Source organism: Rana temporaria, chromosome 2 (assembly GCF_905171775.1).
Source record: "Rana temporaria chromosome 2, aRanTem1.1, whole genome shotgun sequence".
NCBI classification, from domain to species: Eukaryota; Metazoa; Chordata; class Amphibia; order Anura; family Ranidae; genus Rana; species Rana temporaria.
Genome location: NC_053490.1, coordinates 296,439,719 through 296,463,176, shown reverse-complemented (window position 1 = coordinate 296,463,176; position 23,458 = coordinate 296,439,719). Strand labels below are relative to the sequence as shown.

At 39.9% G+C, this 23,458-nt stretch overlaps 1 protein-coding gene across 1 annotated transcript in view; it reads right to left on the bottom strand.

Moving 5' to 3' along the window:
• Positions 1 to 240: 240 nt before the first annotated feature.
• GRIK3 (glutamate ionotropic receptor kainate type subunit 3) overlaps positions 241 to 23,458 on the bottom strand; it is a 710,309-nt gene continuing 687,091 nt past the window's right edge. The window contains exons 14-16 of the mRNA XM_040337236.1: positions 7,382 to 7,604; positions 3,455 to 3,705; positions 241 to 1,637 (exon numbers count right to left, since the gene is read on the bottom strand). Coding sequence (XP_040193170.1) covers positions 1,443 to 1,637; positions 3,455 to 3,705; positions 7,382 to 7,604 — 669 coding nt within the window. The 3' untranslated portion in view covers positions 241 to 1,442. The remainder of the gene's footprint in view (positions 1,638 to 3,454; positions 3,706 to 7,381; positions 7,605 to 23,458) is intronic.

Sequence of the window (23,458 nt, the reverse complement as noted above, 5' to 3'; positions counted from 1 at the left end):
AAAAAACAATGTTATAATCAAAATTTACAATTTCACATAGTAAAGACAGACATTCTGTCTTTCTCAGTATATGTCAATCGTGTTTGCCATTTTTGACAAACACCAACATATCCATGGCTACATTTTACAGACTTTTGTTGGATCCACACATTGTTTGTTTTCTACACAATTGCAAGTTGGCACCTTATATTGTTTGTACAGGATTTAATCTGTATGAGTTCCCTCATCACAAGCTTGCTTGATGGCAAAACTCATTTTATTTGAAGCAAGGTTTAGTTTTATGACCAAAAAATAAACTGTATACATTTATATTAAAATACATTATTGTACACAAGTGATAGCATTTGGTGCAATGTTGCGTATTAATCAAAAAAAGGAAAAAAGCTGCACCAAGATGGGTACATTTTCCCAAAACTACATTGTATTTGTCTTTATAAATGTTCTGACATGAATATGACATCATGGGCACAAATTTATGACAGCCGCATAACTGCACTTCACCATCTCAGTGTACAGAAATCCCAAATCACATAATACCATAGCTCCACAACTTCTATCTGAAACATTGTAGTTGACACACAGGGCAAAATGAATATTTTTGCTATTATTTACTACCCTAGGTAATAACTTTTGACTACTGTTGGTGTATAACATATGTTACCCTCTTTGGTTACGTTGTTTTCTGGGTTGGCAGCTTGGTTCAGTGAAATACTTGAAAAAATTGAGAAAGGTGATAACTTGTAAAGACTCACTGAACTGAAAAAAAGACATATGGTTAATTTAGGTGTTTACAGAATGGCATTGCTGTGAAATAAGATTTCCTTTTCAGTTTAAAGGTTCGTGCTAAGTATCTTGTGCAAAGGAAGGAAACACAGGTCACTAGTGATGTTATTAGTTTCCTTTCCTCTGCTGTATCTTGTACATTGGCATCAGTTCTGAAGCAGTAATCTTCATGATTCAGCCACAGTAAAAGGACCCATTAGCTGTCTGATTCAGACATATCATAAAGTCTGCGCCTGTTGCAAACTCCCCATAGGCACAGCACTGAAGTATGAATTCCACTGAGCAGTTTGGCAGAATGCATGGATGTCAGGTGTGCTGTGTACAACAAGACAGAAATTATCCTCCTTTCTCCTCCAAAGTTAATTCTTCCATGGACCAAGTAGAAAGGAGAGAAACAATTGTTTTTGTTTTGTTTTTCTTCTGTTATTGCCATGCTCAAATGTACCACAAAGTCTTTGTGGCATTTCAAAGTCCACTGAAGACAAATTAACTTGGCATTTCCCTCTAAGTTGTGTTTGTAAACAAGAGACTTCTGGCTGTAGAACATAAGTTTGGTTTGATGCCCTGGACCTCTTTGTAAGTCAAAATGGCTGAAGGGCATGAGCAGTTGTTTAGGGGGTGATTTCTGGACTTTGTGCACACATTCATTTTTTATTTATTTATGGGAACACTGGTGTTAAACCAGTATTACAGGTCATGTTATCCTTTCCTGGAAGTCTCCTATCGTTGAAAGTGTGCATATTAATTACTGCGTCACTCTTGACCATGACAGGAGGCTGTTGCTTGTGTTTGACACGCCGCTGGCAGGTAAGGGATAGTCGGATCTCATCTGCCATTGTACTGCAGAAAGAGCGCTAAAAAAAAGATATAGAATACAATTAGCTAAAAGGGTCCATATGCAATGAGAACACTTGCTTTATACAAATGGTGTGGTGATATAATGGTAGGCATATGTATTTAAAGAAGTGCCCAGTGAAAATAATGCTTATTTAACTTCCCAATGCCAAAGCCTCTACTGCTTACTGAAGTTGTGGCATTTGCCAGCTAAAAGATATTGGATGAGCCTTAGTAATCAAAAGGGCAGGGATAGACATAAGAAATATGCTCCTTGTTTTTGGATTTGTGTGGGAAGTCATGACATGAAAATACCTTTTGCTTATAGTTGTTGCGGATAAATTATGCTTATTATTTAGCATGTATGCATGTATTTTAGTTTTGTTTCTTTAGCTTCACCTTTTTTTTTTTTTATCACAAAAGGATTGAAATGCTTGCTGTGTAATAGGGACCATGGAATGATCAGTATACCGGTGTGGTCCTTCTTATAGGATTTCAATGGATGTCTGATGCCTTATCTGCTTCTACAGATGAAAATTCAGAAAGCCTGACTGTGTTTCTGTTGCCAAGACTCTATGCATGGACCCAGACGTTCTCAGAACTGAGCACTAGTGTGTTCACCAACCACAAGAGAAGACTCTCCTGTTGAAAGGATTTTCAAAATCGACATACTTATAATAATAGCGGTAGATCCCATCTGATACTAAGCAAGAGAAAAAAGACAGGTTGTGTGCTAGAATTGTTTCAGGCCCCGTACACACGACCAGTTTCCTCGGCAGAATTCAGCTTCCGACCGAGTTTCTGGCTGAATTCTGCCGAGAAACCCGGCCGTGTGTACAATTTCGCCGAGGAAGCCGACGAGGACCTCAGCGAGGAAATAGAGAACATGTTCTCTATTTCCTCGTTGTTCTATGGGAGCTCTCGGCCCGCCGAGCTCCTCGGCGGCTTCAGGGCTGAACTGGCCGAGGAACTCGATGTGTTTGGCACGTCGAGTTCCTCGGCCGTGTGTACGGGGCCTCATAGTTACAGTGGAAGAAACAATTCTTAAAAATGTTCCCTACCCCCTCCCTTTTCCTTTCCTGCCTACCCTGTATATAAAAAGATCTGTGTATATATCTATTTCTAATCTGCTTGGTTCTAGTCATGTGATCCTGAAACTCTGGCTCCCCTGTGTCAGTGATCTGCTGCTGCAGGGAAGGAGGGAGGGACATGAGTGCCAATGGGTGATGCCATGGCTCTAGGTATTCACAGCCATTGCTGAGTTCTCCCTAGCAAAGCGGAGCCAGAGCTGCAGAATCATGTGACTGGATAATATTAATTTTAAAAATAGGTAAGTACACACATTTGTTTTTTACACCAGTTAGCATAAGTAGGAGAAGAGGGGAAGGACAATTTTTAAGAATAGTTATAGTTAGACTTTACTTCCACTTTAGACATTAATTGCAAACTGCATGCAGATGAATTCAGTAAGCACCATCCAACAGAGTTATTTGTTAATAATCTTTTTTGTATTATCAATCATTGCATGTCAATTTGCCTTGTTGTTGCAAATATATACCTAGTAACTGCAAAAGGCGAAACTAGCAGAGAAGCCTGCCTTTAGCTACTCATATGGTTATAGAAGCCAAGCAAGGCTGCTTTAACATTTTGAGTATATGTATTAACTTTATATATATATATATATATATATATATATATATATATATATATATATATATATATATATATATATATATATATATATATATATATACTGTACAGTACATTTTGTAGTATATGTATTGTTCATCATAATGGCGTAATGTGTGTATAAGGTGGACAGATAAAGGAAACAAACCTGCTCTCGTTCAGCAGTTTTCCTTAGTTTGTATATAAATTCTGCCACTGCCACAACGACAGAAAGGATAAGTCCTGCTGCTAACACAATGAAAATGCCTCCCATGTTTTGGATGCCTAGGGCACTGGCCTCCTTATTTTTTTCCTCTGGGCAACCTCCGGCTCTCCACCACCTTTCTTTCATCTTATGAATTTCATCAGCCTCCTGCAGTTGAAGAATGGCAATGCTGATCCTGTCTCGATATGGAGATCCTAAAGAGAGAACAATCACAATGTGGGTATTGAGCTGACAAAACAGGACCATTACTGAAGTATATTTAGCCCATTATGGTGAAGGTATAATGGTCACAAGGAGTACATAGATCCTAACCACAGTTTTTCAGTGTCTATATACTGTATCTATAATCTACCTTTTTTTAAAAAATCCAAAAATCTTATCACCTTTAAGGAGATTCATTGCTATACACTTATCACATTGGCATACAGATCTAAAAAATAACGTAGAACACAAAATTCTACTTTAAAGGATAATCAAACTTTTAATACAAATTAGTTTTTTCTTAATGAATTCAAGGATATCACAACTACATGATTTTGCCTTTTATTTCAATAGGCTTTGAAAGCTGTAATCGGAGGCCAAGGCCAGTTTAGCACTGCTTTGTTTTTGGTGAGCTTTACTGCATCTGCACTGTATTTGCAGACAAGAAATGAGCACAACAAAAAAAGATGACTACACTAAATACTAGTTTAATTTGCCATATTTAGTGTCAGGAGCCATGGATGGTGATTTATTGACTGTGTTTATGTAATCTATGAGGAAACAGAAGGACCTGTTTACACAATTGTCCTGCAGTAGTATATGCATACCATAACACACAGACATTTTATTCAAATGGCACCCCAAGGCAACTGCAATGCAGTGAACCCACCACAACACTTTGTAACACACTACCTTGATTTGCAGTGTGTTGCAAGGCAATAAATGCAGCAGGTACAATTTTAGGTCTGTTCTGGTGCATAGGCAACCAAATAAAAAAATAATTGTCTACCTTAATGGGATGCATGTTTAACATGCAACATACCCTACCTGATGTGACCAGTGTAAATAGGAACCTAATGCAAGAAACTGAAAAATTCTGGCTACAAAAGTTTAGCTACAGTAAGGATAACACATGTCTGCAGACCAGTATCGGAAACAAAAAGAGACTCTTGACTTGCATTTTGCTTTTCACAGTTGGTTAAAACATAAAATCACATGGTATATGGCAATGGATACATAGTTGGTAAGGTTGAATAAATACACTAGTCCATCCAGTGTATTATGTGTTAGGGTGTTAGTGTGTGTGTGAATATATGTCTACTATATCCCATATCCATGTATATTGTGTTTGCTAAGATGCCCATCTAAACGTTTTTGGAAAAATAGGTTTAATGTTTGTAGTCATATCCTTCTCTTCTCGGGTCCCTCTTCTTCCCTTTCTCTTGGCTGAGTGACTTTGATTGACAGCAGCAGGAGTCAATGGTGTCACATTGCTGTCTCAGCCAATGAGGAGGGGAGTCCTGGGCAGCTGAGACACTCCTGTAACCACACTGGATCTAGAGGGACCTCAGGTAAGTATTAGGGGGGCTGAGGGGGGCTGCTGCACACAGATGGATTTTTATCTCCTAATGCATAGAATGCAATAAGATAAAAAACCTTCTACCTTTACAATCACTTTAATATATGTAGGGTCTGCCTGCTTTAAAAAGTTAGTGATCTGTTTCTCCAGGAATTAAATCCCCATCCTGCTTAACCACTTAAGCCCCGGACCAAAATGCAGGTAAAGGACCAGGCCCCTTTTTGCGATTCGGGACTGCGTCACTTTAACTGACAATTGCGCGGTCGTGCTACGTGGCTCCCAAACAAAATTGGCGTCCTTTTTTTCCCACAAATAGAGCTTTCTTTTTGTGGTATTTGATCACCTCTGCGGTTTTTATTTTTTGTGCTATAAACAAAAATAGAGCGGCAATTTTGAAAAAAATGCAATATTTTTTACTTTTTGCTATAATAAATATCCCCCAAAAATCTATAAAAAAATGTTTTCCTCAGTTTAGGCCGATACGTATTCTTAATTCAATAAGCGTTTATCAATTGGTTTGCGCAAAATTTATAGTGTTTACAAAATAGGGGATAGTTTTATTGCATTTTTATACATTTTTTTTTTACTACTAATGGCGGCGATCATTGATTTTTTTCATGACTGCAACATTATGGTGGACACTTCGCACAATTTTGACACATTTTTGGGACCATTGTCATTTTCACAGCAAAAAAATGCATTTAAAATGCATTCTTTATTGTGGAAATTACAGTTGCAGTTTGGGAGTTAACCACAGGGGGCGCTGAAGGGGTTATGTTTCACCTAGTGTGTGTTTACAACTGTAGGGGGGTGTGGCTTTAGGAGTGATGTCATCGATTGTGTCTCCCTATAAAGGGGATGACACGATCAATGCAGCCGCCACAGTGAAGCAAGGGGAAGCCGTGTTTACATGCGGCTCTCCCCGTTCTTCAGTTCCAGGGACCGATCGCGGGACCCTAGCGGCGATCGGGTCCGCGGGTCTCGCTGTCCCGGAGCTTCGGACCGGGTCGCGGGCGCGCGACCCACGGCTGGGTAGATGTAAGGACGTGCCGGTACGTCCATCTGCCCAGCCGTGCCATTCTGCCGACGTATATCGTTGTGCGGCGGTCATTAAGTGGTTAAGGACTGTTTGTTCCCCTCTTATCAGGTCAAAGATTGTTGTGCTGCATGATGGCTAACACCATTAGGGTGAGGACAAAGGTGTGCGCAGCCTATAGCATTAGTGTGTGCACCCTAAAGCTCAAACACACATGCCTTTCTCTGAAGCCTCAGTTGCACGGGGCAGTGAATGAATGGGAAGTGCTCTGTGCTGATCTGATTCCTGTTCATTCACAAATGGAAGCATAGTAAATACAGTTTGCTATGCTTCAGTTATGAATGAACGCAGTGAGTAAGTGTGTTCACTGTGATTATTTAGAAAAGGAAAGGGCTGGTAAATGACATATTTACTAGCCCCTTCCCCCACTCTCCATCCTGAAACATCCCCCGCAGCATTCGGTGGAGAGGAGGGAAGCCTGCAGCACTGCAGGGCAGTGGACCAACACAGGGGAAAACCTGGGCAGCAGGGGGAATCGGCACTGCATGTAGTGATTAGGGTGTTCCCAGTATTTATGTGCCTTATTTCATTTCATTCATGTATAACATGTTTTGTGGAATGACAATCAAATATTTCCATCCTTATCCTTAGGCCTCGTACACACGACTGAGGAACTCGGCGGGCAAAACACATCGTTTTCCTCGTCGAGTTCTTGTTAGGCTTGTCGAGGAACTCGACGAGCCAATTTTCTCCATTCCCGTCGAGGAAAAAGAGAACATGTTCTCTTTTTGGATCGACGAGTTCCTCGACAGTTTCCTCGATAAAAAATGTACACACGACCAGTTTCCTCGGCAAAAAAACTCTCCCACCAAATTTCTTGATGGATTCTGCCAAGGAAACTGGTCGTGTGTACGAGGACTTACATGCACTTCTCTACTGAATACGCCTTACAGCATTTTATAAATAATAAAAGATGTTCATATTTTATGGCACATACTGTAGTAAACCTTTGTATGTTATAATGCCATATATACAGTATATATATATATATATATATATATATATATATATATATATATATATATATATATATATATAAAATATTTTACTATTCTATGGTTAAAATATGATACCGAGAAACATTACAATTCGTGACATATATGTCTGCTGCTTACCTTTGAAATTCTAGACTAACATAAATTAAGAAAATAATTATTCTGCTTTGTTTTGATATGTTATAAGTGTTTCCCCAGACCTCATAGAAGCATCTTACCCATGGGTGTCCCAATTCCATAACCCTTTGAATCTATGAGTCCTCCAATCTGAGTCAGATTGCAATTCCTCTGAGTTATATATTCAATAGCTGTTGATTCCATTAGCAGAGCGTAGTCAGATGAGAGAACTCGCTGGATGCCTTCCTCGTTACTCTTAACGAGCGATGATGGCTTGCTGCTCATGAACGCCCACATCTTCTCAAAGGTCGAGATGTGAGATTTCTGTAAAGTAAACAAACAAGAGTGGGGTGTTGGGATTCATACTGTGTATCAGACGAACATGCTTCGTCTCTCAAAAGAAAAAAGATAAAGAGAGTAAATTAGCACAAACCATTATAAAATTCACGTTTTTTCTCAACTCCTCCAGGGCATTTAGAATTGGAGAAAGAAAATTGATGACTAACAATGATAGCACAGCTAGCCCTAAGTGCCTATGTTAAGAAGCCTTAATACTCCAGATGCTTGATCATTAGGAGTTGTATATATTTAAATCCTAAATTATGATAGCATGCTTCTTTTTTAAGAATTAGTCTAAAAATATATAGTGCTCTGAAATCCTGCATTACTGATAAGCAAATATATTTAATAAAAGCAGCAAAATAAACAGTGGTGTAATTGAAAAATATGACTGTTTTATCTCTGTTATCACGGTGAGCTTTGAAATGCATACAAAAAATTCAACAGGTGCATGATGCTTGGAGTAAAATCTATTGGCTACACTTCACTGCTGCGAGTTGTGGCAAGCTGTGTTCCACTGCTTGTGTACACTAATGATGTTATAATCATAGTGATTACCGCTCGTCTGTATGTAGATTTCACCTGATTTAAATGAAGGTGGTAGAACTTGGGATACAAATGTCACAAACACCCACAGTGGGCTGCACCTAGTTACTCAGCAACATGTTCTACTAATCTGATAAAGGCATCTTCTTTATGAACGCTTAATATTGACATTGCACCTGTGTTCCCATCATTGAATTTCTCCCAGCTATAAAAGTCGAAGCTTAAATAAACCTATTCTTTTTCATCATCCCAGGATTGCCTGGTTGCCAATAACGGTCAGCTGACTAGGCACTGAACTTGAAATGACTTGAGCAACAAACTTAAATATTTCCAGGTATTTTCAAGAAAACACTCAATTTAGTAATTTCTGCATCCACTTTTGAAATCTCTCAGTAGGCCCCCACTTTCAAACCTACTTTAATTGTATGTTTTTCGCAGATTATAAATAAAGTTCCTTTTACAAGCCGCCAAAACTCAGAGTTGGGAAATTTGATTTATGTTTGTAGTTAATTGGTCCTCCCACTAAACAAATTTGCATTTGGTCATAAAGGATCTACATAACTTCTACGGGCATCAGTAAAAAGCAAACCTGTGCTGGCTGGCCACATAACTATAAATGCTAAGAATTCTACTCTTTCATATCTTCATAACTGATGGAGGAAAGGGTAAAAGAGTAGTACTTGCAAATCTTGTATTGGTGATAATGCCAATAATAGCTGGTAAATTAGCCACTTAATTTGACATTTATATAAAGCATTGACATATTACATAGTATATAGAAAGGTGCAAACGAAACGGCCTAAAGTTGCACTTCTGGCGCCAAAGGACTAAGTAACTCAACCCGAGTGTGTTAGAGGTGGAGACAAACAGATGTAGATAGTAAAAGCAAAGTATGCTGTGAAAAAGTTATGCCAGTGGTGACAGATGACATAAACTATGTGAGCAGCTATTTTTTAAAAAGGTAAAAACCTTTTCCAAGTATATAACTAGTAGAATCAATAAACGTGAACAGGTGTTCAAACTGATAAAAACAGCGCTAATATGTGGATAATCATCCAAATAAATAAATAAAGTGGTGAAAACCTGAATGGTACTGATGGTGTGGAGGGTGATCTATAGCTGGTATAAGTGCACCTGGCACCAGATATTGCACCAATATTGTGGATGAGTCCCAAACACTTAATGGGATGTGTGCTTACCACAAAACCAAACCTTCAGATCAAACTGGTACTGTAAGGGTTAACACTCGAGCAGGGTCATATGTGGAGACAAAAGAAACAGCATAATCATGGTATAATATTGTCTACACAACAGCCCATTTGCCAGGTTAAATGACAAGTCCCCAGTGTGTGCCCGTACAGTGATTGTGAATGATAAAAGCCAATAAAAACGAGTTCACCGCTTCTCACTGGCGTCCTCCCGTCCACAGGGGCCGCGCTGGTGCTGCGGATGCGATGGTAAGCAGTGTCCTGGATACGATTGGATGGCCGTGGAACGCACGTAGACTTCCTGTGTAGCGCTGTGTAGCCACGCCCTGACGCGTTTCGTCACTTCCGACTTCAACTGAGGGCGTGGCTACGTGGCGCCGTCAATATCCCTTTATACCCATGTAGCTGTCGGCTATTGGATGAGTCATCCCTGCCTGTTGGATCTGATTGGTGCTACTCGATCCGGATATCAGGGAGGACTTCAGCCGAGCTACTAATGGGTTCAAAAGAGTATATATCGAGGGAGTCTAAAATTATAAACTTTAATATGATCAATGTAATCAAGTATAACCGTATAGGGTAAAAAGAGATCAATAACCTCATTATTAAAAAACGTACCATTCACTATTTTAATTTTAATAAAGCAGTATAGTGAAATAGTACCGTGGGTTAGTTCTTTTTTCTAAAAACGAGCAAAATTGGAAAAAGTCAGCAAAGAAACTGACCCGGAGCAAGTAGTGAGTGATAAAATTAAATTGCTAAATGGTTAATCCAGCAATTCAATGTAAAGGTAAGGTTGTTATTTCCTATATTATGGAACAACGAAGCAAGGCACATAGGGTTGGCGATATCCAATCACTAAGAGTGGGCGTGTCTAACAGCCCAAATTTTACATCATGGGAATAGTACTGGCAAACAGCATAGAGCCCACCAGCGATATTTTCACTGGTGGACAATATCTGCAAGTGCCAGCGCAAGCAGGTCATAGGGCATCAAATCAGTGCTATAGTAACATTTGATGACACACGGGAATGTGCATCAAGGATTGGAAACAAACTTAAGTGTACATAAGTTTGTTTCCAATCCTTGATGCACATTCCCGTGTGTCATCAAATGTTACTATAGCACTGATTTGATGCCCTATGACCTGCTTGCGCTGGCACTTGCAGATATTGTCCACCAGTGAAAATATCGCTGGTGGGCTCTATGCTGTTTGCCAGTACTATTCCCGTGATGTAAAATTTGGGCTGTTAGACACGCCCACTCTTAGTGATTGGATATCGCCAACCCTATGTGCCTTGCTTCGTTGTTCCATAATATAGGAAATAACAACCTTACCTTTACATTGAATTGCTGGATTAACCATTTAGCAATTTAATTTTATCACTCACTACTTGCTCCGGGTCAGTTTCTTTGCTGACTTTTTCCAATTTTGCTCGTTTTTAGAAAAAAGAACTAACCCACGGTACTATTTCACTATACTGCTTTATTAAAATTAAAATAGTGAATGGTACGTTTTTTAATAATGAGGTTATTGATCTCTTTTTACCCTATACGGTTATACTTGATTACATTGATCATATTAAAGTTTATAATTTTAGACTCCCTCGATATATACTCTTTTGAACCCATTAGTAGCTCGGCTGATGTCCTCCCTGATATCCGGATCGAGTAGCACCAATCAGATCCAACAGGCAGGGATGACTCATCCAATAGCCGACAGCTACATGGGTATAAAGGGATAATGACGGCGCCACGTAGCCACGCCCTCAGTTGAAGTCGGAAGTGACGAAACGCGCCAGGGCGTGGCTACACAGCGCTACACAGGAAGTCTACGTGCGTTCCACTGCGTTCCACGGCCATCCAATCATATCCAGGACACTGCTTACCATCGCATCCGCAGCACCAGCGCGGCCCCTGTGGACGGGAGGACGCCAGTGAGAAGCGGTGAACTCGTTTTTATTGGCTTTTATCATTCACAATCACTGTACGGGCACACACTGGGGACTTGTCATTTAACCTGGCAAATGGGCTGTTGTGTAGACAATATTATACCATGATTATGCTGTTTCTTTTGTCTCCACATATGACCCTGCTCGAGTGTTAACCCTTACAGTACCAGTTTGATCTGAAGGTTTGGTTTTGTGGTAAGCACACATCCCATTAAGTGTTTGGGACTCATCCACAATATTGGTGCAATATCTGGTGCCAGGTGCACTTATACCAGCTATAGATCACCCTCCACACCATCAGTACCATTCAGGTTTTCACCACTTTATTTATTTATTTGGATGATTATCCACATATTAGCGCTGTTTTTATCAGTTTGAACACCTGTTCACGTTTATTGATTCTACTAGTTATATATTACATAGTATACAGTACATTACACATTTTATGAAGTATGAAATATATGTTTACCATTCACGTTATCCCTGTCCCTATGGAACTTGCAATCTAATGCCTTCAGCACAGTTACTAAAAATGTATTATGCTGTCAGTTTAGGCAGCAACTTTTTAAGCTTCCCGTAAATTTTCAATTGCATTAAGAAACTGGCGTACTCAGTGAAAACCCAAACACACACAAGGAGAACATATAAGCTTCATACAGATGAAGTATTAATTCATATTTCAAACCAATAGGGGGGGGCTGTGCTATAATGCTGGGCAACATTTTGTTCTTCAAGAGTGGTTAGAAGTTCTAAATATCAAATGTATTTACAAACTGGAACCAGAACAATTCAGCACAATGCTAAGAAAGTTCCAGTTAAATGTAACTCCTTGCACTGCAACAACTACTAAACAGCAGGGAAGAACAGTCACTTATGTGTTTTAAACCTTTAAAGGCCCATTCACAGTAAACAGATCTATTGTGGTGCATTAATGCATGTGCAGTTTGGCATGTGTTACCATGTGCTACATTAGGGCATCCCATTTATTATGAAAAGGCTGTCAAAGTGTCCCAATGGATGAAAAAATCAGCATGACCCTAGTTTTTGTAAAATGCACCACAATGCACAACATGTGTGTGTTGGTGCACTGCATTCCAGTGTACACTGAACAATCTACAGCACTGCAATGTATATAGACCAGATGCATTACAATGCATCGCGGCAACGTGCATTGGGACTCTCTCACTGATGCAGTGTGGTTTCTATGCAGTGCGGATGCAGCGCAGTCTACAGTACATGTGATTTTTGTGCAGGTTACCTGTGCTTTGTCACAGACAAAAATGGGCAGGTTTTGTGTGTTTTCTAATGCAGGCCCTTTTAGAGAATGCACCAAAATTGCCTGATGGCAAAGTGCAGATAACTTGCAAAAAAAACGTAGGTACACTGGGCTGCACCCACACTGCAGGAAAGCTGCACCACATCAGTGTGAAAGTGTTCTTAACATTTTCATTTTATCACCATTGCAAGTGTACTCTAAAATGTTTTCACTTATAGCAGGTATATCCACCAAAGAAAAAAAAAAAACACGGTTAAAAATCTGCAATTATGAAATTGCTTCAAAAGTTGACCAACACTAAAAATTCTTATAGATGACAAAAAAGTTTGTTATTTTTTAAGCCTTTAAATTGAACAGTGAGCAGAGATGCAGAACTAGTCATTTTTTTTTCTTATTGATTCCTAAATGACCTGAAAATGTCTCCATAGGTGGCATGGAGTAATAATTTTAAAACAGGAGTGCCACCAAGATTACTATTTATAGGCCATTTGTACACTTTATATAAGTTGCAGATATAAAGTCAACTAACCAATAACTAGGTCACCCCACGTGCACAGTACACAAGCCACTATATTTGTTATTTTATACTATTCTTTGCACACATAACCCTGGCATTAAGTATCCATGATTTTGCCTCAGGCAAGAAAAGCTATCTGGTGACTAGAAAACCAGAAAGGTTTTCTGCATTTTGCATTATTAACATGAACAATCACATGTGAAAAAACATGTGTACTATTTCTAGGAAACAGTGTAGTCAGATATACTATGCCCATCTGAGAATTAAACTAAAGATGCTCTATGTTAATTTTACTTTCTCAAGCGTAAAAGTCAAGAAGAAAAATCAGAAGGAAAAAGTCAAATAAGGAAGGAAAGAATCCGGAAACACTGTATTTCTTTGGTCTGACCATTGTAAACCTATAATTGTTACCTTTACTACGTTGACGTAGTTGGCACTAATGCTTGCAATATTAGTTACAAGGATTGCTACCAATTTTTGCATACCACTTTTAACACTATAAAAAGCAAAAAGCAACCCCCTGTTTATTGAAAAAGATGAACACAGAAGTGAGAGTTGGTGCAGTGATGGGGTAATTTTAGTGCATTTGCAGTAAGTGTGGGAGTATGAGCTGGTGCAATGGTGTCAAGTGGGGTTATGAGCGCAAGTGCAATGGCAACACGATTGGTCATGGAGCAGAGATATTGAATAGCATTGTGATTGGTAGCACTTTTTTTATATCACTGTTATATGACTAGATTTTTGACTGATATATACAATAGTAAACCAGATTTTCAAAATGATTTTAGGAATAGATTTGCTTGGCACATCAGCCACCATTTTGTGAACTGCAATTTTTTCTATAAAATTCAAACTTTTTCCTTCACTAATACATAATACATGTAATCTGTATCTGGCTTCAGCTACATACAATATACTGTAGGGTGCTGAATAGATACGCAGTACTCAGCCTGACTTGATTTTGTTCCTGGAATGGGATGGAAAGTCCTTTCTATAGCTTCCGGAACATAGTGCCGTATACTGTATGTAGCTGAGGCTACATACAGTTTATACAATGCTCACACAGGGAACATGTATTGGACCAAAATAGCCCAAATTAACTATTTCAAATAAAATGAACCCTGGAGTTAGGCTATAAACTTTATATAATTCTACATTTATAAAGTAAGCACACCACATAACAAAAATTGTTTAGCAATAAAGGCATATACTGTACATACAATTAAACAATTGGTACAAATATCCAAGTATGTCATATCACACCAAGCATAATGCAACATAGGTATTTGTTCTACCGTTAAAACCAACCAACAAGAAAATATGCATTTATATACAGTGGGGATCATAAATTTGGGCACCCCAGGTAAAAATTTGTATTAATGTGCATAAGGAAGCCAAAAGAAAAATCTCCAAAAGGCATCAAATTACACATTAGACATTCTTATAATATGTCGAAAAAAGTTAGATTTTATTTCCATCATTTACACTTTCAAAATTACAGAAAAAAAATGGCGTCTGCATCATTCATAGCATCTGCTCTGGTCGGGATGGGAGGAGAGGAGGAGGAGCGAGAGAGAGAGGACAGATGAGAACGATGGTGGACCATGGAGGAAAACAAACTTCAGGCAGCCAGCACTCAGAACTTAGCAGGTACAAATTGATCAGACGGGAGGCTGAGCGAGGGATGTATATCATGTATTTGAAGAAATCAAGCAGGATCAATTTACTGTTCGGTGAAAATAGCAGCAAGCCCAAGCTAGCCCCCCCCCCCCCCCAGGTTAATTATGTTTTTTTTTTAAATGTGAACCCAGCCTGAGTTCTGAACTGTTTTACTCATCTAGTGATTCTCAGATTGACTCTGTGAGTGAGTGTGAGTGTTTGGCCCCCCAAACCCCGCTTATTAACTTTATTTTTTTTGTCTACCAACTCAATAATAAACAGTAGTCCCATTACAGCTATATTTGACATATTGCGAAATGATAAATAAAGAGCTGTGGTTTATTTATCATTTCGCAATATGTCAAATATAGCTGTAATGGGACTACTGTTTATTATTGAGTTACCCATATCTTGTAAATTGTTTCTGCTAATGCATATTTTATTCTTTATTAATGCATATTTTTTAAGTATATATATATAGATGTGATGTGTATCTGATATGCATACGTAATGAATTTTTATTCAATTAATTTTATGATGAAGTTATATAGTTTTTATATTATATTGTATGTGGCTACATGTTATTAGGTCTTTTACTTTTGTCATTATTGTAATGTTCCTGAGTCACATTGTGGTGTTCGCAATGATTTTGCAGCTCACCGTTATGTTTAGCTGCATTTCTATGTCCGTACGTCCCCTGACATTTTGCGTGTTGCCGTCGTGTGCGGCCGTGGTATGTGTCAGTATGGGACGTATGATGTATGGGGCTATCTCCCATCCGTCCCTATACGCCGTTGTTTACGAGCGGGTGGGCGGGATAAGTGCCTTTACCCGCCCGCCTCTCTGCGGCGATTGGAGCGTCTTTGAGAAGCCTGCATATTTAAGATTGGTGGATAGCGTCGTGAGGCCACGCCCTCTGTCGAAGTCCTATGACGAAACGCGTCAGGGCATGGCTTCTCACGACGTTCAGGAAGTGACGTTTGCGCTCCACCAGGGCCTCGGCTGGAACCGGAAGTTGCTAGCCTCCATGAGACTGAACCAGGACCAGTGCGACGCTTCTCCTATCATTGAAGAGTTGGTGATTATGCGCTTTTAATTTATATACACTGTATGTTTAATGTTTGAAGGAGTTTTTGCATCTGTGGGCTACTTTTTATCCATTAAAAAACGGAATTATGCTATGGCATTTCTTTTGTCTTTTTTCCTGGTTTGATTGGGAGTTCCCACACAGACGTGTTTGATTACCCTGCATGAAGGTTCATTATCAGTCTGGAGTTAAACATACATCACCCTGTATTATTTACTTTTTGGTGAGTGCGTACCCCAGAGGGGGCTTATTGTGTCCCACGTGGTGTCTCTTGAGGAGTTCGGGTGGAAGGTGCTTACTATCTGTTCTTTCCTAAATTGGACCACACTCTTTTTGGACCCTTTGCTTCTACCATACTGATTTTCTTCATGCCTTATTGAAGTGTAGACGTGGTGCTTTGGGCATCTACACTAGAACTGTCACCATCAGCACTGTTTGTGATTTTATTATTTGTGCATTTATGTCCTTATAATATTTATCTCTTTTAATATAAAGGAATAGTAGTAGTGAAAAAAAAGCACTTGTGGGTTTCATTAATCATCCTTTTTTTTTTTTTTTTTAAGGGGGCGTGACAGGGTGTGTGTCCTATGCCTACATACTTTTTCTAATAGGTGTCCCTCATTCCTACCGCAAAAAAATGGGAGGTATGCCTTCCCTACTGACAGAACAGCGATCTGCCTTGGATACATAGGCAGACCGTTGTTCTGCTTCTCTCCCGAACGATCGGTGGGCCCAGGGGACATTGAGTTCGCCAGACCCGCTGATTGGCTCCCATTGTGTTCAATCACTTAGGGGGTGCATGAGTTTAGTCAGGCCTAGGGCAGCACAAAACCTGAATACACCTCTGGTATAGACCTGTAAACTCTGTAAAGCAGATATTCCATTATTATCTCATCTAGCAATTCCTATTGAGTTAACATTATTTAAATGTTACTAATATGCAGCTGTTAAAATTACCAACTACTGGTTATATGTAGCTGTAAATTATACTCTCAGAGAATAATTTATGTATTTTCATTGGATCAAGTAGGCAGGGTGTCTTCCTTTTTACTATTTTTGTTGCTAAAAGGTATCAATTATAATTTTTTTTGACAAGTGTAATTTTTACTGTGCATATAAGACCCCATTCACACCTAAGCGACAAAACGCCCGACGCGGGACGCTTCTGTCGCTAGAGGTGAGAATTCCCATTGCCGTCTATGGAGATGGTTCACATCTCATAGACGCGCAACGCCTGTCGCCTGAAAAAAAGTCCCGGACCCTTTTTTTCACGCGACAGGCGCGTTTTCCCATAGACAGCAATGGGAATACTTTAGAAAAAAAAAAAAAAAAAAAGAAACATTTGTAATCGCGGCAAATCTGCCGCTACACGCGTACGCGGCTGTCGCTTAGGTGTGAATGCAGCCTTACATTGAAAAAATTGGGAGTTTCTTCCAACGATTGCCAAGAAATAATTACCTCTGTTATCGCACTACACATTGTGCAGAAAACTGCAAGCTATGCAGATATTTAATTTAAGGATTGTTGCTTAGAAGGTAGCATTGGGTCAAATTATTGGTTTGGAATTACACTTCAAAGTATATACACACAGTAATCCGATGGTAGCGTTATTATGCATGCACTCTTATTTCAATAGGGTCCTACTCCCCTGAAAACCTGGGATGCTATATTAGAGAAATGGCAAACATGGCCATAGTGAACATTATTCAGCCCTTCCTGCTCTCCTTATCTCCCTATTGGCCACAAAGTGTGATGTATGGCCTTATAGGCCAATAGACAAACAAGGAGCGTGGGAAAGTTCAGGCCACAGAATAACTGCCACAGTCATTGTTACTGTTTCCGTAATACAGAAGATCTTGGCAAAATGGGAGGCTTTAGTTGACGGTAACTCCCCTTACTTGAAAAAAAATAGTAAATCTCCCCTTCTTCCTCCCTGCTTCTGCTCTGGCTAATCCAGTAACTTCTCTTCTTGGCCAATCGGGTCTCAGGATCTAATTCCTGATTGGCCGGGAGGAGAAGCATGAAGACAATAGTGAATATTAATTCACTATTATCACACAACTGGGTGGGCTCAGGGCACAGTCCTTTGTGCCCCAAGCCCACCCTTTGTTTAAGCCAATTAGAGCCTTAGGCTCTAATAATGCTCTTCAAAAAAAGAAAAAAACCTATTCAAATCCATGCGTAAGGTGTAGATTAGGGGGCAGGGCTCATGGATTAGGGGGGCCAGCACCCATATGCCCTGCATGAGCGGCTACCACTGCCCAGAGGGCAATGTTTTTTTTAAGGTTGTCCCGATACCACTTTTTTAGGACCGAGTACAAGTACCGATATTTTTTTTATGTATTCGCTGATAGAGATTACAGATCATTTTTTTAAGTCATGTAAAAGTTTTCAAATTTAAGAATGTCTCTTACATTGGTGGTCAGTGGGCACAGGGTATGGTGCACATCAGTGTAATGGGCACAGCAGGGCACAGGGTACCGGGCACATCAGGGTGCTGGGCACATCAGGGCACAGTGAGGTACTGGGCACATCAGGGTACTTGGGCACGGCAGGTCACAGGGCACATCAGGGTACTGGGCACAGGGTATGGTGCACATCAGGGTACTGGGCACAGGGTATGGAGCACATCATGGTACTGGGCACATCAGGGTACTGGGCACGGCAGGGCACAGGGTACTGGGCACATCAGGGTCCTGAGAACGGCAGGGCACAGGGTACTGGGCACATCAGGGTACTGAGAACGGCAGGGCACAGGGTACTGGGCACATCAGAGTACTAGGCATGGCAGGGCACAGGGTACTGGGCAGGGCACATCAGGGTACTAGGCATGGAAGGGCACAGGGTACTGCGCAGGGCACAGGGTACTGGGTACATCAGGGTACTAGGTGTGGCAGGGCACAGGGTACTGGGCACATCAGGGTACTAGGCATGGCAGGGCACAGGGTACTGGGCACATCAGGGTACTGGGCTCGGCAGGGCACTGGGCACATCAGGGTACTGGGCATGGCAGGGCACAGGGTACTGGGCACATCAGGGTAGTAGGCATGGCAGGGCACAGGGTACTGGGCACATCAGGGTACTAGGCATGGCAGGGCACAGGGTACTGGGCACATCAGGGTACTGGGCATGGCAGGGCACAGGGTACTGGGCACATCAGGGTACTGGGCATGGCAGGGCACAGGGTACTGGGCACATCATGGTACTGGGCACAGCAGGGCACAGGGTACTGGGCCCATCAGGGTACTGGGCATGGCAGGGCACAGCGTACTGGGCACATCAGGGTACTAGGCATGGCAGGGCACAGGGTACTGGGCACAGCAGGGCACACTTTCCTGTTAGTTTCCTTTAATGAAGAGTAGCGCAGGAAGTGGCTCACATCTGTAATAAGTCCTTACTATCCTCTATCATGTTGCACTATTCCCCGGAGGCCCCTCCTCTCCTCTCCTCTCGTCAATCTCAGATGATGTCACAAGCATACAACGAGAGGAGAGGAGAGCAGGGTCCACCGGTAACAGCGCGACATGAGAGAAGACAGTAAGAACTTATTACAGCTGCTTGTTACACGCTCTGCTCTCCGCCCCCCCCGCCCACTCTCCACCTGCTGTCCGCCCCCGCTCTCTTGTCAATAGACAAGTATCAGACAGGGCATCGGCAGCATTTGCGCGAGTACAAGTGCTCGCGCAAATGCTCGGTATCGGTCCTGATACCGATACTAGTATCGGTGTTGGGACAACCCTATTTTTTTTCTCAACAAAAGTGGAAATACACTTTCAAGTAAGCTATACAAGGGTATTGTTGAGTTACTAGAAGTAAACCCATAGTAAACCCATAGGTTTGCTTTATAGAGCCTTCTTTTAAGGATCCGTTTGTAAAACAACCTGCTACATGTATGCTTATTTTCTTCTTACCATAATGACCTAAAGGAGTGAATTTTAAAAGGAAACTATAATAGAAACTTTAAATTTTAGGATAGGGGAAACCCAGCAAAGCTACTACTTCCACTGAAATCACTCTGGCTCAAACAGCAGGGGTCTTGGGTAAACTATGCTAGTGTTCATAACTACAAGACTAAACAAGTTTTCCACTTTTCAACTTTTCCAGAGCTCGAAGAATCATTTTTGCTTTGTGTTTTCTCATCCATTATTGTTTCTCTAGCTATTACTCCTGGTATGCTAATCTATGTTTTGAACAAATATATGTTTTGAACAAATATAACTTACAGTTACGGTCCACTGTGAGCTTTAGACATCTTTTTAATAGCAAAGAGTATAACTAAAGACATACTGTATGTAAAATCTAATTTACCAATGTTTGATTGAATCGGGATTCTGTGTTGCATTTACTAGATCTCAATTAAATTATAGTAAGAATAAAATGATTAGTTTGTGTAATTTTCATTAAAATCAGCAATATGTGGGGATTGCCACAGGATATTTTTTTTGTTCTATTCTCATTAATTTCTTATCTCTGCATAAGTGTACAGGGGTTACATAATATGAAGCCCCTGTACTTCCTTCTGTTTTTGCAATTATTTCATCTTATTGTAAAAAGCAGAGTCTATAAAAATGACTATAATGTCATGTCATAATGTCAAACTCACTGAAAGTGATGGGCTATCTAAATGTAACAAAGCAAAGTTATAAAACGTTTGCAATTTTCTTTTCTTTTAATCCCTTATCCTTCAATAATTATAAAGTTAATGAGAAGATAAGGAACATATGTAATGCTGTCCATTGTTACTATATCCAAGTTTGCAAATCCCTCCTTTAAGCAGGGAAAGTTGTTTATTGAGTAAAAACCTTTTAAAACAGCTGCATCTAGGCAATCAGGAATCCTTAAGTTATCATCAGAAAAACGAACACACCAGAACTATCTGACCACCTTGCAATAAATCTAAATTTGTTTTGTGAAGCAGACTCTTGGCCACCCTTTAGCCAAAATCCTCACACCCAGACCCACCCTTCAACTTTGAATTACAAGGGAAATATGCAATTCATAACTCCGGTGCAGCAAATAAGAACAATTCTTCTAGTATTCTAATTTATTAAAACCAAAAGTCTTTAAAACATCTAAAATATTGCTAACAGCATTGCTTTTTGGATGATGTGTTATGGAATGCTCATTGTTTGAGCTGTTCAAAAAGTACTTTACTTGACATGTTTATGCATATTTTATTTTCATATAATTTCCTTCACTGTGAACTCGTACTACTACTTTGTAAGCATAATTTGTTCTGCCTACTTTTGAATAACAATAAAAAATATATTTAAATAAACTTTGATAGATAGACGATGAAAAAGATAAAAATATAGAAAGTGGACTGCTGCAGTCATTCTGTGCTGTAAGAATCTAGTGGAAGAACAGTGAGGACCTGATTATGAACAACCATTTTTACCCCTTTAAAACCTGTAACAAAAACATGTAACAAAATCTTAACATGCATAGTACTGTCATGTATTCATTTAAGCGCAGACAAGGCAGTATACTTTAGACTATTTGTAAGAAGTGTCAAGGGTCAAAAATTGACTCTAATGCTAGACAGCCAAGTAGATAGTATATTCAGAAAGACTTCAGTAATTACTGCCTCCATATCCACTTTGTTATATGTTTCTTTTAAAGTTGAACTCCAGTAAAATTGCTAAATGTATAAAAGATGAAAAACTTTTTTTTTTACCTGCCCAAGGATTTGTATTTCTATCTATTCAGTCTATGAGATTTACCATCACTATGATGGCAAGCACAGACAGTAAATTATTTAATGGTTTTTGGTTTAGGAAACTTATTTCAGTTTATGTCACATCTTGTTTGATCATAGGCATCTCATAGCTTTAGAAACTAAACTGATATGCCTTTAAAAAATATAGAAAAGATTTTATTTAGACTAGTGTTTGTTTAATAACTAATGTTCACTTTGGTGGTCTCAGCAGAGATCTGCTGCAGATCCCAACTTATCATATTGCCTTTTGCCAGTGCTACCATAATCTGACTTAAATAACAGTAGTCAGTGCCTTACGGAATTACAGCTCATACCAGTAAGAAATTGCTATCTGGACCTTCGTGCTTTTTTTCTGTAAAAAATGTATTATAACGATTATTACTTAATGAATGCAATATCCTGCTTTTGTGAACAATATAGGAGAGGAGAACAAATATATCGGCTGACATAGAGAGTTAATGCTTCTTCAGCATGTTCTTTTTAATTAAACCTAAAAGATATTTTAATGTAGAAATGTAGTGTTCATGCCAGCTTTTCCTCTTATCATGATGCATGGCTTTGCTGGTTATTCATTGCTTTGCATTTTAATTTCCTCTTTCTGGAAAGAGTCTCAGAGGGCACTGGGTCAATAGGTTTATAGACTGCATTTGATCTTGCACTACATTTTTCATCACAGGAGTTTGATAAACATCATTTCAGTGTGTCAGGAAAAGGCCTGAGTTTTGATTTCATGCAGTAAACTGAAGTTCACATTAGTTATAACTAAATAAATATGTGAATGAAAGTCAATTGGGTTGTTTATGTAATGTAGTGTCACAGAGCCAAGGCAGGCATTGCAATATTTTAATAAGCAGGGCTTTTGGGACCACAGATATTCAAAATGTATGTATTTACAAGTGCGGCCAGCTTCTGGCCCTTTAAGCTGTGCAGCAGAACATTTCACTTGGCAAAAGATCATTGCTCCTTCTCTGCAAGGACTGACAGAGTGCAGTGAGAAGAGCAAGGGAGGATACTGCTTGGCTGCAGTTGTAGGCTGACTCTGAGGCCTCGTACACACGACCGAGAATCTCGTTGTAAAAGAAACGTAATTTTCCTCAACGAGTTTCTTGACAGGCTTGTCGAGAATCTTGTCAAGCTTTCTTTGCGTACACACTGTCATGACAAAATCTTGTCGTTCTCAAACGCGGTGACGTAAAACACGTACAACGACACTATAAAGGGGAAGTTCCATTCCATTGGCGCCACCTTTGGGGCTGCTTTTGCTAATCTTGTATTACCGCGTGTTAGTAAAAGTTTGATGAGGGACGATTCGTGATTTTCAGTCTTCGTGCTTTCAGATCGTTTTCTGCGGTTCAGTTTGTGCTTGTGGGTTCGTATCTTGTCTTTCAGGGCTTGTGGTCAGGTCGTATTTGTTTCACAGTGTGTTTCTGTCTGCTCGTTTCTGTTTTTCAGGTCGTTCTTCATAGGACTTGCTGTTCTTCAGTGCTGCCTTCTATTTATTTTATTTCTATTCTTTACCAGAATAAATGGTAATTTTTTTTTACAGTTCATACTTGCCTATGTGTTTTTAATCAACCCAAAAATTTAGTTTGTGAGTAGGTAGGTTAATTTAAAAAAAATACAAAGGGCCAGATTCAGGTAGACTTACGACAGGCGTATCAGTGGATACGCCGTCGTAAGTCCGAATCCCCGCTGTCGTATATTTAAGCGTATTCTCAAGCTGAGATACGCTTAAATATTGCTAAGATACGACCAGCGTAAGTCTCCTATGCCGTCGTATCTTAACTGCATATTTACGCTGGCCGCTAGGGGCGTGTACGCTGATTTACGCCTAGAATATGTAAATCAGCTAGATACGCCTATTCACGAACGTAC